Below are 12,519 nucleotides of genomic sequence, written 5' to 3'. Positions count from 1 at the left end.
TTACGGAATTTCATTCAATTACGAATGTTTGAGAATAACGTGTTTTTTAGAGGTTATGTTGCTCAGAATAATTCGAGCCATTAGAGCAAAACATATCGCTATTATACATTTACAATAATACATTTTTTGTTATTTAGATTTCAAAACTTGTTGAATAATTAAAACAAGGTTTAAAAAATAAAAGTTTCTATCAACCCCCCCCCCCCCCCTCAATCTTCTATAAAGAAATTTCTCCCCTCTCAAGGAATTTTTCCATGTAGACTTTGAACCTTGTTCGTCTGGAAGTTAGACTTCTGACGTATACATGTGTGTGATAAATATCGTCAAGACTTATTTCAATTATTTTATTTTAAATTTTTAGTTGTATGTCCTTCGTGTTTAAGTAAAGTTCAACTGGAAAAATGTCCGTTTCAGTGAAAGGTATGAAACAAAAGATTATGTTTTTTTTGAATATTTATAAATTATATAAATTAATATTTGTCATATATATAAACAATGAAAACAAGTTTTCAATATAGATATAAATAATTCAATTGTTTCAACAAGTAATTGTTTTGACTATGTGAATGATTTTTTATTATCGTAATTTTTCTGAATTAAATTATTTCCTAATAGAACGTTTATTTATAAAAAAAAAAGAATAATTAAAAAAAAATAGTTTATAACGGTAAGTGAAAACTGGTTTTTTCTTTATATGGGGAAATCAATTTTTTTTTTGTTACTGTAAATAATTTAAAAAAAATGTTTTATTTGAGTTATTTTATTTCAAAAAGTTGGAAATTTTTTTTTTTTTTGGAATTATAAATAGTAATAAATAATATATTAATATTATTTTTATTAATATTTATAATTTTTTAATAAATAATAATTTATTTATTAATTAATAAATAATAAAGTATATTAAATACTATTTTTTGATAAAAATAATTGTATTGATATCATATACGCTGACTTGCATCTTTTAATAACAAGTTCATGTTTCTTAATTTAAAGAATGTTAATTAGGTACAATATTTAATCCTAGATTCAAAAGTCAATGAGTCCCAATAGTTTTATATTTTTTAATATATAAAATATATAATTTACCACACGGTCGAGAATTATATATTGATGAAAAAATCATTCTTTCCAAATCGAAAATTATATTTTTTATTTATTCTAATTTAATTGTTACACAATTATAATTATTTCTATATTTTATTTATTCAAATGTTTTATTTCTTAAAAAAAAAAGTTCTTTTTAATTAATCATTTCTAATAAATAAATACCTGCATATAATTAATTTACGACAATAATTATTTGATATTTTTAATTTTTTGAAAATATTTACATTTTTGGAGAAATTTTTCCAAGGGAAAATATTGTTAAAATATAAAAAAAATGTGATTTATTATTTTTTTTTTTTAAAGGTGTTTATATCGTTGGCGCAAAGCGCACGCCATTTGGAAAAATGGGCGGAATGTTTTTAAATAAAAGTGCAACTGATTTAGCGGTTGTTGCTTCAAAAGCAGCAATTGAAGCCGCAGGAATTCAACCTGAAAAAGTTGATAGTGTCGTTTTTGGCCACGTATTAATGGTTTGTATTTATATTTAATAAAAAAAATTATATATATAGAAATTGAAAATAATTTTTCAATTAAAATTCAATTTTAATTTATTTTTTAATAGAATTCTTCATCAGATGGTGCATTTTTACCTCGTCACACACTTTTGAAATGTGGAATTCCACAAGATAGAAATGCTCTTGGAGTTAATCGTCTTTGTGGTTCTGGATTTCAATCAATCGTCAGTGGCCTGCAGGTATAAAATTTTATACTTTATTTTATTTATTAAAATTCAAAATTTTTTAAAGAATTTTTGAAAAATTATTCAATAAGAAAATAATAATTATATGGCAATTAATACTCAAGTAACTTAAGATTGTATTCAAATTCGTATAATTTTTAATTTCCACCAACAAATCGACAAATTTTTTATTCTGAAATAATTAAATTTATTTAAATAACAATAATTTAAATTATATTTTTGAAAATAATTGAAATTTTGTAAAATTTAATTGATAGATTTGAAAATAAATGAATTTTTAAAAAGAATTTCATTAAAAATAAAACATTTGACAATATGTAATTGATTTTTTTTTTCTTCAAAATTTGAATTGTTCTTTATACAATGTTTGTTTAACACGAATTTTCATTTTTTACAATTTTTTTTTTTTATAATAGAATTTAAAATTGATAAAATAGAACAAAATTCGAAAATGTTAGGGAAAAACACAAAATATTGTCTCAAATTCAAGAAAACTGTGAATAATGAACATTTTGTGACAACCCTATTGATAAAAATTTGATTTTTCATATTTCAGAGTATACTAGTTGGAGAATCGAAAATAGTTGTAGCTGGTGGAACTGATAATATGAGTCAAGCTCCATTTGTTGTGAGAAATGTGAGATTTGGAACAGCTTTAGGACAAAAATATGATTTTGAAGATTCTCTTTGGCTCGGTTTAATGGATTCTTATTGTAATTTACCAATGGGTGTTACTGCTGAAAAACTTGGTGCTAAATTCGGTGTCACAAGAGATGAAGTTGATCAATTTGCTTTTCGAAGTCAGCAATTGTGGAAGGACGGTGAGATATGATTTAGAAAAAAAAAATTCAATTTCAATTCACTATAATTTTGAAATAAAATTTTTCTCTTTTTACAAAATAATAATAATAATAATAATAATAATAATAATAATAAAAGGCAGTTCAAAAAAATTCTCTAAAAAAAAGAGAGAAATTATACTTTACTTTTGAATATTTTCTTGTTCTTTCGTAAAGCAAAAACTAAATTAATATTAATATATTGCAGCTAATGATAATGGTCGATTTAAGGATGAAATTGCTCCTGTAACTGTTAAAGTAAAAAGACAAGAAGTAGCCGTTGCTGTAGATGAACATCCTCGTCCGCAAACAAAAATTGAAGATCTAAAAAAACTCTCTTCAATTTTCCAAAAAGATGGCCTAGTCACTGCCGGTTCAGCATCTGTAAATTAATATTTTTTTCTTTTACACTAATTCTATGTTTCTTTATTTTTAATTTTTTTTACTATTATTTAATATTATTTATTACCTTTTTAAACATTGTTATTTTTTAACGTTAAATTTATTAATTAATTATTTATTAATTTTGCTAAATATTTCTTTTAACTATAATTTCTTCAATTTAGAGATTTTTAATTTAAAAAAAATATATATATTCTCTCAAATTGTTTCTTATTTTCTTTTTATATTTTAATTAACTAATTTAATTTGACTTTAATTTTGAAATTAGAATTTTAAATAATACAAATTGTAATTTGATTTAAAACAAATTTTTTTTTTTTTTTTAATAAAAGCGAATTTAATTTAATTTTTTTTTCAGGGTGTTTGCGATGGTGCGGGAGCATTAGTTCTCGCCAGTGAAGAGGCTGTGAAATCAGAAAAACTTAAACCATTGGCAAGAATTGTGGGCTATTCGGTGGTTGGTGTCGATCCAACTATTATGGGAATTGGACCATCGCCGGCTATTCAAAATTTACTTAAAATAACTGGAAAATCTTTAGATGATATGGAAATAATTGAAGTAAATTTTTTCTATTTTTAATTCTGTTAAAAAAAAACATTTTTTTTCTCATCTTTTATACTTAGCAATTAATTTTAGTAAAAGAAATGTTGTATTTTAATTGCTTTCTTTTTTTTTTAATTTACAGATTAATGAAGCTTTTGGAGCACAAACTTTGGCTTGCGCTAAAGATTTAAAAATTGATATGAATAAATTGAATGTAAACGGCGGTGCAATTGCCTTGGGACATCCTCTCGCTGCTTCCGGTTCGAGAATCACTACACATATTGTACATGAACTTAGGTAAATTTTATTTTCAAATAATGCAATTCAAATATTTCAAAAAATAAAAAGTTTTTATTTTTGAGAGAGTCTTGAATTGACTGATAAATTTTTAATTTTATTGTGGTAAACTGGCAAGTGATAAAATCGTAATAATGTAAAATAAATTTTTTTAGGAGAAGAAAAGCCAAATTTGGAATTGGTTCAGCTTGCATTGGAGGTGGTCAAGGAATTGCAATTATGGTTGAAGCTCTTTAAAAAATATAAATAATCTATTTTTCAAATTTAGAAAAGAAATTTGTTTTCGGAAAATTTTAAAACTTTTTGAAAAACTTTTTTTTTGCAAATTTTTTTAAAAAGAAAATGTCAATTTTACACTATATATTTTTTCTACTTAATAAGAAAATTTTATATAAATACCATAATTTTCTATGAAAATTTTTAAATTTTAACAAATTATTTTTTTATAAATATATATCTATATTTCAAAATAAAACATGTAAATAATGATTATAAATTTTTAATAATTTTCCTATAACAATTTTTATATTTCTATATTTAACATCATTTTTACATTTGATTTTATACTTTTATATTATAATATGAAATTTATTTTTAATTGAATTTATATTTTTAACTTTTTCATTAAATTATTTCAATTTATTATTTATAAACATTTTTTTCAACTTTTTTTTAAAAAATTGTAATTAAATTTATAAGAAATTAATTGCTCTTATTTTTTAATAGTAGAACCTCAAGGAAAATGTGAATTCAAGGATCAAAAAAAAAATGTAGGAAAAGGTAATAATTTTATTTTATAAATTTTATAAAAATTACAAAAAACAAATTTTTTTTTCTCAACAACAGAATTGAGAACAATTTGTTCTCTCTCTCTCAGTTTTTAGAATTACAGAACAAAATTTACCACGAAGAAAACATTGAATTATTAAAATCTAATTTTTAATACAAGAACTTTAAAGGAAAATTCTATAAGGGAAAAAAATTTAAAGGTAATAATTTTTTTTTTAATTTTGAATTATAATTTTATTTTTTTAAAAATTAGAAAAAGAAACAATTTTTTTTTTTTTATTCTTCTTTCTCAGCAATAGAATTGAGAGCAATTTGATTTTGTTCAAAAATTTGTTCTCTCTCATTTTTTAAAATTAATGACAAATATTTATCGCGAAGAAAACATCTCATGGGTTTATCCACAATATCGGCGACAATTGCCCTAAATGTTTTGGCAATATGAAAATTTATAAATCGACAGGCAATCAAGTGAGTTTCCATTTTTTCATTTTCCATTTCAGTGTATCCTCTCCAAATAAATGAAGTTTTGTCTTTCATTTCTAAATTTAAATTACCAGCTATTTCACATTTAATCACAATTTTTCCTTGAAAATCATCAATAATTGTATAAATAATTGTTTTTTGAAATTCTTGAAATTGTTTTAATTTTATCATTATTGTACCTGAATGTACTGTGAGTTTTTTCCATTCATTTGAAATTTTATCAAATTTATAAATATCAACTTTCGAATGAAATATTGCACCTTTAGTAAAATCAATTTCACTAATATTCTCATTGACTCTTAATTTTTTATTAATCTCTTCATTCAGCCATTCAATATCGACATGTGATGGAAAATTCATATCAAATGCTAATAATTTTTCATTCAATTCAATTTCAAATAATTCCTTCATTATATTCAATTCAAATTCATCGCTTAACAATTCATCGGAATAATGTTGTTTTATATTTTTCATACAATTTTTAAATTCCTCTGAAATTTCTTTATTTTCAAATTCTGTCATCAAAAAAATAATTGATTTCTTCATTTCATTTTTATTATAAACTCTCCAGATAAAGAATTTTGAATTTTTTTCCATCAATTCCAAATCTTGAGTTATTTTACAAATAAATTCATTTTCATTAAATTTCATCGATAAATAAATATTTGATATTTCTCTATTTCTTAATATTTTTATTGTTCCATCGCCACATTTGTTCCATTGTTTTATTTCCAAATTAAAAATAGAAAATTTTCCTCTATTTTCATATAAAATGTTTAACATGGAATTTTCATCGTTTGACGATATTGAAAATGAAGAAAGTGAAATATTTGAAAGTGTTGGAGTATATTTATTAACAATAAATTGATTAATATTCGATGTAGTGGGTGATGAAAAATTGTCATCATTGTCAATTATTTCATATTCACCGGGAAAATTTGTCTCCAATGCAATTTGATTATTTGATAATTTTATTTCATTTTCTTTTTTAAATAATTCACTCATATATTCATCGCGATAATTACATCTTGATGGGGCATTTTTTTGTGCCTTCAAAATATTAATTCCAAAAGTTTGAGCAATTTTTGTATTTATAAATCGACAACCAATCAATAGATTTTCAACATTATTCTCATATTTTTTATATCCTCTCCACATCCATGTTTTATTATCCAATGCTATTAATTCAACATCTTTTGTTATAACTAATTTAATGAAATGATTATTTTCCATTACTGTCAATACACTTTGTTCAGCATTATCTTTTTCTATTTCAATTTTCACAATTCCCAAAATAAGTTCCTTCCATTTTTTGTTCACATTATCAAATTCACGTATCTCAGTCATACATTGAAATAAATTATTTTTTATATTGTAAAAATTTTGATAATATTTTCCATTCAATAAATAGTCCCACGTTGGAAAATTTGCTGCTAAAGCATAGTTTTTTTCCAAAAGTTCTTCCTCATGTTTTTTACGTATTATTTCAAGTCGAAAATTAAGATTTTCAAAACCTGCTCTACTGATATTTTGTAGATCTTTGATAAAATTATAAAATTTATTTGCTATTATTTTTGTGGAAAAACGACAAGCAATTATAGACGATTCATTGTAGTCGGTTGATTTTGTTTTTTCATAAACACGAAACATCCATGTTCTCTCATCTTTTTCTAATAATTCAAAATCACGTGTAATTTTTCGTATTAAATTATAGGGATGTGATTCAATTTTTATTATCATTAATGATGTTTGTGGTGGTTCTAATTTTTCAATGAATATTGTACCTGAAACATTTTCCAACCATTCCTTTGTTGATAGTTTGAAAATAAAAATTTCCAATTTACTTGCAAATGTCTCATCAATAAATGGAATTTGTGATGATTCATTTGAATTGGAGATAAATTTTCTAAATAGGCTCAACATCTTATTTATTTTGTTAATTTACAGTGATTTTGATTATTTTTCCATTTCTTTTTTTTTCTGAAACAGTGGAAAAAAATTAAAAATTATTTAATATTAATAATTTTTAAATATTTTTTAATTAGGTATAATATTTAAATAAATAAATAAATTAATTAATTAAGAGTAATTATTAATTATATTTCATGATAAAAAAATGTTTTTCAAAAAATTATCATGTTTATTCAAGTTCAACAAATTTTCAATAAAATTTAACAATTAATTTACACTGTTAAATAATTAATAATATTCAACAGGTGGAAAAAATTTATTTTAATTAAAATAATTGTTGACTATAATGAAATAAATATTTATTTATTTTAAATAATTATTATTTGAATCAATTAAATAGTATTTGCTTAAAAAATATAGAAATTATTGGTTCAAATACATTTTTTTTAATTTTATTAAAAATTATTTTGTTCAAATAAATATTTATATGATTAAAATAAATATTTATTTGATAATAATTGTCAAGTAACCGATTATTTGAAACAAATAAATTAAAAGATTTCTTTCAAAAATTGAATTTTTTAAAACTAATTACAAATAGAATTATGAAAAATATTTCATCATTATATTAAATTATTTTAATTAGTTATTAATTTCTTAAAATTATAAAAAAATTATTAATATTATTTCTTTTTTTTCCAAATTTAAAAAATTTTATAAATTATTTCACACTATTATTTAATTAATAATAATAATAATAATAATAATAATAATAATAATAATAATAATAATAATCAATTATTTGAGAAATTCAATTACTTTAGAAACAATTTTTTTTGAAAATTTGTAATTAACAATTTTCTTTTGTAAAAATATTTTTGTTTAAAAAATAATTGTAAAACACTTAAAATTTAAAAAAAATAATTTTAAAACCAATGAAGTTTTCGTTGTAAAAATCGCATAACAGGAATTTATTCATTTTTTTTTTTTTCAAAATCGAGCAAAATAAAAATAATTGATGAGAATTAAAAAAAAGTAGAGTGCGAAAAATAGAATAAAAATTATTTTGTTCTAGTAAATATTTATGTGATTCAAGTAAATATTTATTTGATAATAGTCAATTAATCGATTATTTGTAACAAATAAATTATAAATTAAATTAAATGATTTTTTTTTCAAAAATTTAATTTTTTTAAACTAAATACAAATAATTATAAAAAATATTTCATTATTATATATTAAATTATTTAAATTAGTTATTATTCTTTAAAATTATAAAAAAAAATTTAATAGAATTAATTTTTTTTTCAAAATTTAAAAAATTATGTAACAAATTTTTTAAATTATTCCTATTATTTAATTAATAATATTAATTAATAATAATAATCAATTATTTGAGAAATTCAATTACTTGAGACATAATTTGTTTTTTTGAAAATTTATAATACACAATTTTTTTTTTTTTAAATATATTTGTTTAAAAAATAATTGTAAAACACTTAAAATTTTAAAAAATAATTTTGAAACCAATGTAGTTTTTGTTGTAAAAATCGCATAACAGGAATTTTTTCATTTTTTTTTTCAAAATCGAGCAAAATAAAAATAATTGATAAATTAAAAAAGAAATAGAATGTGCAAAAAATAATTGAGATTAAAAATGGAATTTTTTGAAAATAGTATTTTTTTATTTGAATACATACCAATAAAAAATAAATTGTAGATGAATTCACTTCGTAAATTATTTTCTATTCTGTAAATTATTGTCTTTAATATTAAATGGATTTTATAAGATAAATTCTTATCTTAAGTAAATGAATCACATTTATCAGTGATCAATAGTGGGTCCTGACATCGATTTCTTAGGGGGCGGGGGCAGGGGCGTATGCAGGTGGGTTAAATTTATTTATTTTTTATTTATAACACTTAATTTTCTTCATAAAACTCCCTACAAAACTATCTTTCTATACATCAAAATTAAAATTTTTTAATTTTTCCATATAATTTAATTCCTAATTTTTTTTACTAATAAATTAGTACTTTATATAAAATTACATGTAGTGCTTTTTAAAAAATTACTCATAGTACTTTTAGTAAAAACTTATAGAGTACTTTACATGAAAGTACTCATATGCTTTTTTAAAAAAGTACTCGTAGTGATTTTTCAATAAGTACTCATTTTTGTAAAAGTACTCCTGAATTTTTTCAAATAGTACTCATAGTACTTTTTGCAAAAAAGTACTTTAGTACTTTTTGCAAAAGTACTCGTAGTATATTATTAAAACGGTGGAAAATGTCAAAAACGTGGTAAGTAAATGGTCGAAATTTGAATTTTCGCGCCAAAATGAAAATTTCGAAAATATCCGCTAGGGGCGCATGTCAAACTTTTTTTCACCTTTCTCGCAGTTATTGTGTTACATTTTGGGTATATAAGGGGACGAAAAACATAGCAAATTATCGCTTCTCGGCCCTATGGCTAAGATCAAAGTGTAGTATCTGTTCTTATCAGCTTGATATCTGATACGCTCTTCATTGAAGAGCCAGAATATCGAACTGATTTTTGGAAATCGGCGGAATGTCTGGGGCTTGCTCCGATTCTGCCACGGGTTGTCTCTGCATTGCAGTACCGCAGTGAACGGCCCACTTAATAGAATTAAAACAAAATTTTTACCTTTTTTTAGGTATAAAAAGTACTTTTGGTACTTTGTCAAAGTACTATTAGTACTTTTATTAAAAAAGGTTGCCTTGTTACTTTATAAAAATATATTGTTGATATTTAATACAAAATATACGTTTAGTACTGGATAAAATGTACATTTGGTACTTAATAAAAAGTACTTTTGAAAATTTATATAAAAAGTACTTTTGGAAGTTTATAAACATATTATTGTTACTGTACAAAATATATTTCTAGTACTTTGTTTAAAGTACATTTAGCAATTTATAAAAATCACTTTTAGTACTTTATAAAAAATACTTTTAGTACTTTATAAAAAATACTTTTAGTATTTTATTAAAGTACTTTTAGTATTTTATTAAAGTACTTTTAGTACTTTATAAAAAATATATTTAGTACTTTATAAAAATACTTTTAGTACTTTGTAAAAGTACAATTAGCAATTTATAAAAAATACCTTTAGTTCTTTATAAAAATGCATTTAGTACTTTATAAAAAAAAACTTTTAGAACTTTATAAAAAATACCTTTAGTACTTTATAAAACTACTTTTAGTACTTTGTAAAAAATACTTTTCTTACATTATAAAGTGCCTTTAGTACTTTATAAAAATACTTTTAGTCCTTTGTAAAGGTACTTTTAGTCCTTTGTAAAGGTACTTTTAGTACTTTGTAAAGGTACTTTTAGTACTTTGTAAAGGTACTTTTAGTACTTTGTAAATGTACTTTTAGTACTTTGTAAAAATACTTTTAGTACTTTATAAAAAATACTTTTAGTACTTTATAAAAAATACTTTTAGTACTTTATAAAAGTACATTTAGAAATTCATAAAAAATACCTTTAGTTCTTTATAAAAATGCATTTAGTACTTTATAAAAAATACTTTTAGAACTTTATAAAAAATACCTTTAGTACTTTATAAAACTACTTTTAGTACTTTGTAAAAATACTTTTAGTGCTTTGTAAAGGTACTTTTAGTACTTTGTAAAAATACTTTTAGTACTTAAAAAGTACTTTTAGTACATTATAAATTCTTTTAGTACTTTATAACAGTACAATTAGCAATTTATAAAAAATACCTTTAGTTCTTTATAAATATACATTTAGTACTTTATAAAACTTTTAGTGTTTTATAAAAAAATACTTTAAGTGCTTTATAAAAATAGTTTTGATAATTTAAAGTATTTTTGATACTTTGTAAAAAGTACATTTGGTACTTTGTAAAAAAAATCTACGAGTACTTTTATAGAAATTTTACAATTTTTTTGTAAAAAATACTATGAGTAATATTAATAAAGTATGTACTCTAATTATTTTTACGTAAAGTACTATGTGCTTTTTGTAAAAGTACTACCTACAAAGTATTTTTCCCAATTACTCAATGCAAATATTTACACAAAGTACGATATATACTTTTGTGAAATGTACTATGAGTAATTATAATTAAAAATGTAATTAATATTTTTTTTTCAACCAAAAATATTTTATTATAATAAATATAATCATTATTGAATAAAAAAATAAATATTATCATTGTGGCGGGAAATTTTTTATTCTTACGTCTCTTACGAAACTAATTTGCTTTACGTTTTATACGTAAAAGCTTCCATGAAAGTGTTACGAGCCGAGTTACCTTTTATTACGCAACTCTAAAAATGGAATATGATTGGCCGGATTCTCTTTAGTTAAATCCTTTAAGAAGGAAGCGGGAAGGTTTAAATAAAAGATTATTAATTTCCGATACAACGGAAGGGAAACCCGTTCAAAGGAAGAATAATCTTTAGTTCTTCCTTCGAAGGTAAAACCCTGTAAATTTATTAATATGATAGAATACAAAGCTGACTAAGGAGTTTAGAAAACAACCTTTCAAGTCAGAGTCAAGATTAGAACTAACTTAGAGAGTTTTTGGTCCAGCGGAGTCGCTCTCCGCTTTTGGTCCATTTTGAGTTTGTGCGCATGCTTCACTATGGAGCGTATTCGCTACTCCTATACGTGTATCACTTCACTAACACTTATCACATCGTTCTTAAGTGTTACTTATACGTTCACACATACATAAGAGAGATTATACTTATTCTCTCCCATCATACAACATACTATTTATTAAAATATAATAAACATTAATCATCACAACATTATATGGTTAATCCATAATTATATTATTATAATATAGTTATAATAATATTAAATTATAATATTCTCATAGTCAATTATTAATTAATTAACAATATTAATAACGCTTACATACAAATGTGTAAATATACTAAAACATGTGCATAAACAATTATTTAATTATTTATTGCTTTCTAATACAAAGCATTTCCGTTGTAGACTTTCGTTTATTGTTTAGCCCGTACGCGACTTTTCTATTGAAGGTAATAAAAGTCCGTGTCTGGTCAACATGTGTTTAGTGTCCCTTTTTTTATAGAAAGGATCACATTTTTTCAAGTGGTTTTTATGACGTTCTAGGATTACATTTTAGAATTGAAATAAGAGGAAATATGTGAATATATTTTCTCTTATTTATTTGTACTGATTTATGACATTTCTCTTTTAATCTTTTATGTTGCTAAAAGAAATACGATATTGAAATAAACTTAAAAGTTCAACAGAAATACTTTAGAATTAGTCATGCTATTTCCTTTATGTGAAAAACTCTATTTTATTTATTATGAGAAAATGTTAAGAGTAATATAAAATGTTTTATAATTACACTTATTTAAGGTTATTTAAATCGTAACTTTAATCATATCGTATCGTTCATTCGATACATC

The 12,519-nt window shown here is 22.0% G+C and overlaps 2 protein-coding genes and 1 non-coding gene across 3 annotated transcripts in view; 2 read left to right on the top strand and 1 right to left on the bottom strand.

Moving 5' to 3' along the window:
• The window catches only part of LOC127282524 (3-ketoacyl-CoA thiolase, mitochondrial), a 208,842-nt gene extending 204,457 nt beyond the window's left edge, over positions 1–4,385 (top strand). The window contains exons 2-9 of the mRNA XM_051306806.1: positions 396–420; positions 1,411–1,577; positions 1,670–1,801; positions 2,364–2,628; positions 2,855–3,030; positions 3,407–3,607; positions 3,735–3,889; positions 4,045–4,385. Of these exons, the coding sequence (XP_051162763.1) occupies positions 402–420; positions 1,411–1,577; positions 1,670–1,801; positions 2,364–2,628; positions 2,855–3,030; positions 3,407–3,607; positions 3,735–3,889; positions 4,045–4,126 (1,197 nt within the window). The 5' untranslated portion in view covers positions 396–401 and the 3' untranslated portion in view covers positions 4,127–4,385. The remainder of the gene's footprint in view (positions 1–395; positions 421–1,410; positions 1,578–1,669; positions 1,802–2,363; positions 2,629–2,854; positions 3,031–3,406; positions 3,608–3,734; positions 3,890–4,044) is intronic.
• Positions 4,386–4,664: 279 nt separating this feature from the next.
• LOC127282639 (uncharacterized) lies at positions 4,665–8,873 on the bottom strand. Its single transcript, XM_051307016.1, has 2 exons — positions 8,773–8,873; positions 4,665–7,141 (listed from the first exon to the last, which is right to left on the bottom strand). Exon 2 carries the CDS (start codon positions 7,082–7,084, stop codon positions 4,955–4,957), a length of 2,130 nt encoding a protein of 709 aa, XP_051162973.1. The 5' UTR covers positions 7,085–7,141; positions 8,773–8,873; the 3' UTR covers positions 4,665–4,954.
• Positions 8,874–9,525: 652 nt separating this feature from the next.
• LOC127282643 (U2 spliceosomal RNA) lies at positions 9,526–9,718 on the top strand. Its single transcript, XR_007843228.1, has one exon. It is a non-coding gene; the product is annotated as a U2 spliceosomal RNA (small nuclear RNA).
• Positions 9,719–12,519: the final 2,801 nt, after the last annotated feature.

The sequence above is a fragment of the Leptopilina boulardi genome, unplaced genomic scaffold, assembly GCF_019393585.1.
Source record: "Leptopilina boulardi isolate dan_hultmark-lab unplaced genomic scaffold, ZJU_Lbou_2.1 LbouV2_300, whole genome shotgun sequence".
Lineage (NCBI taxonomy): Eukaryota > Metazoa > Arthropoda > Insecta > Hymenoptera > Figitidae > Leptopilina > Leptopilina boulardi.
The sequence above is the reverse complement of the archived record's forward strand: the minus strand, read 5'-3'. Positions and strand labels throughout refer to the sequence as shown.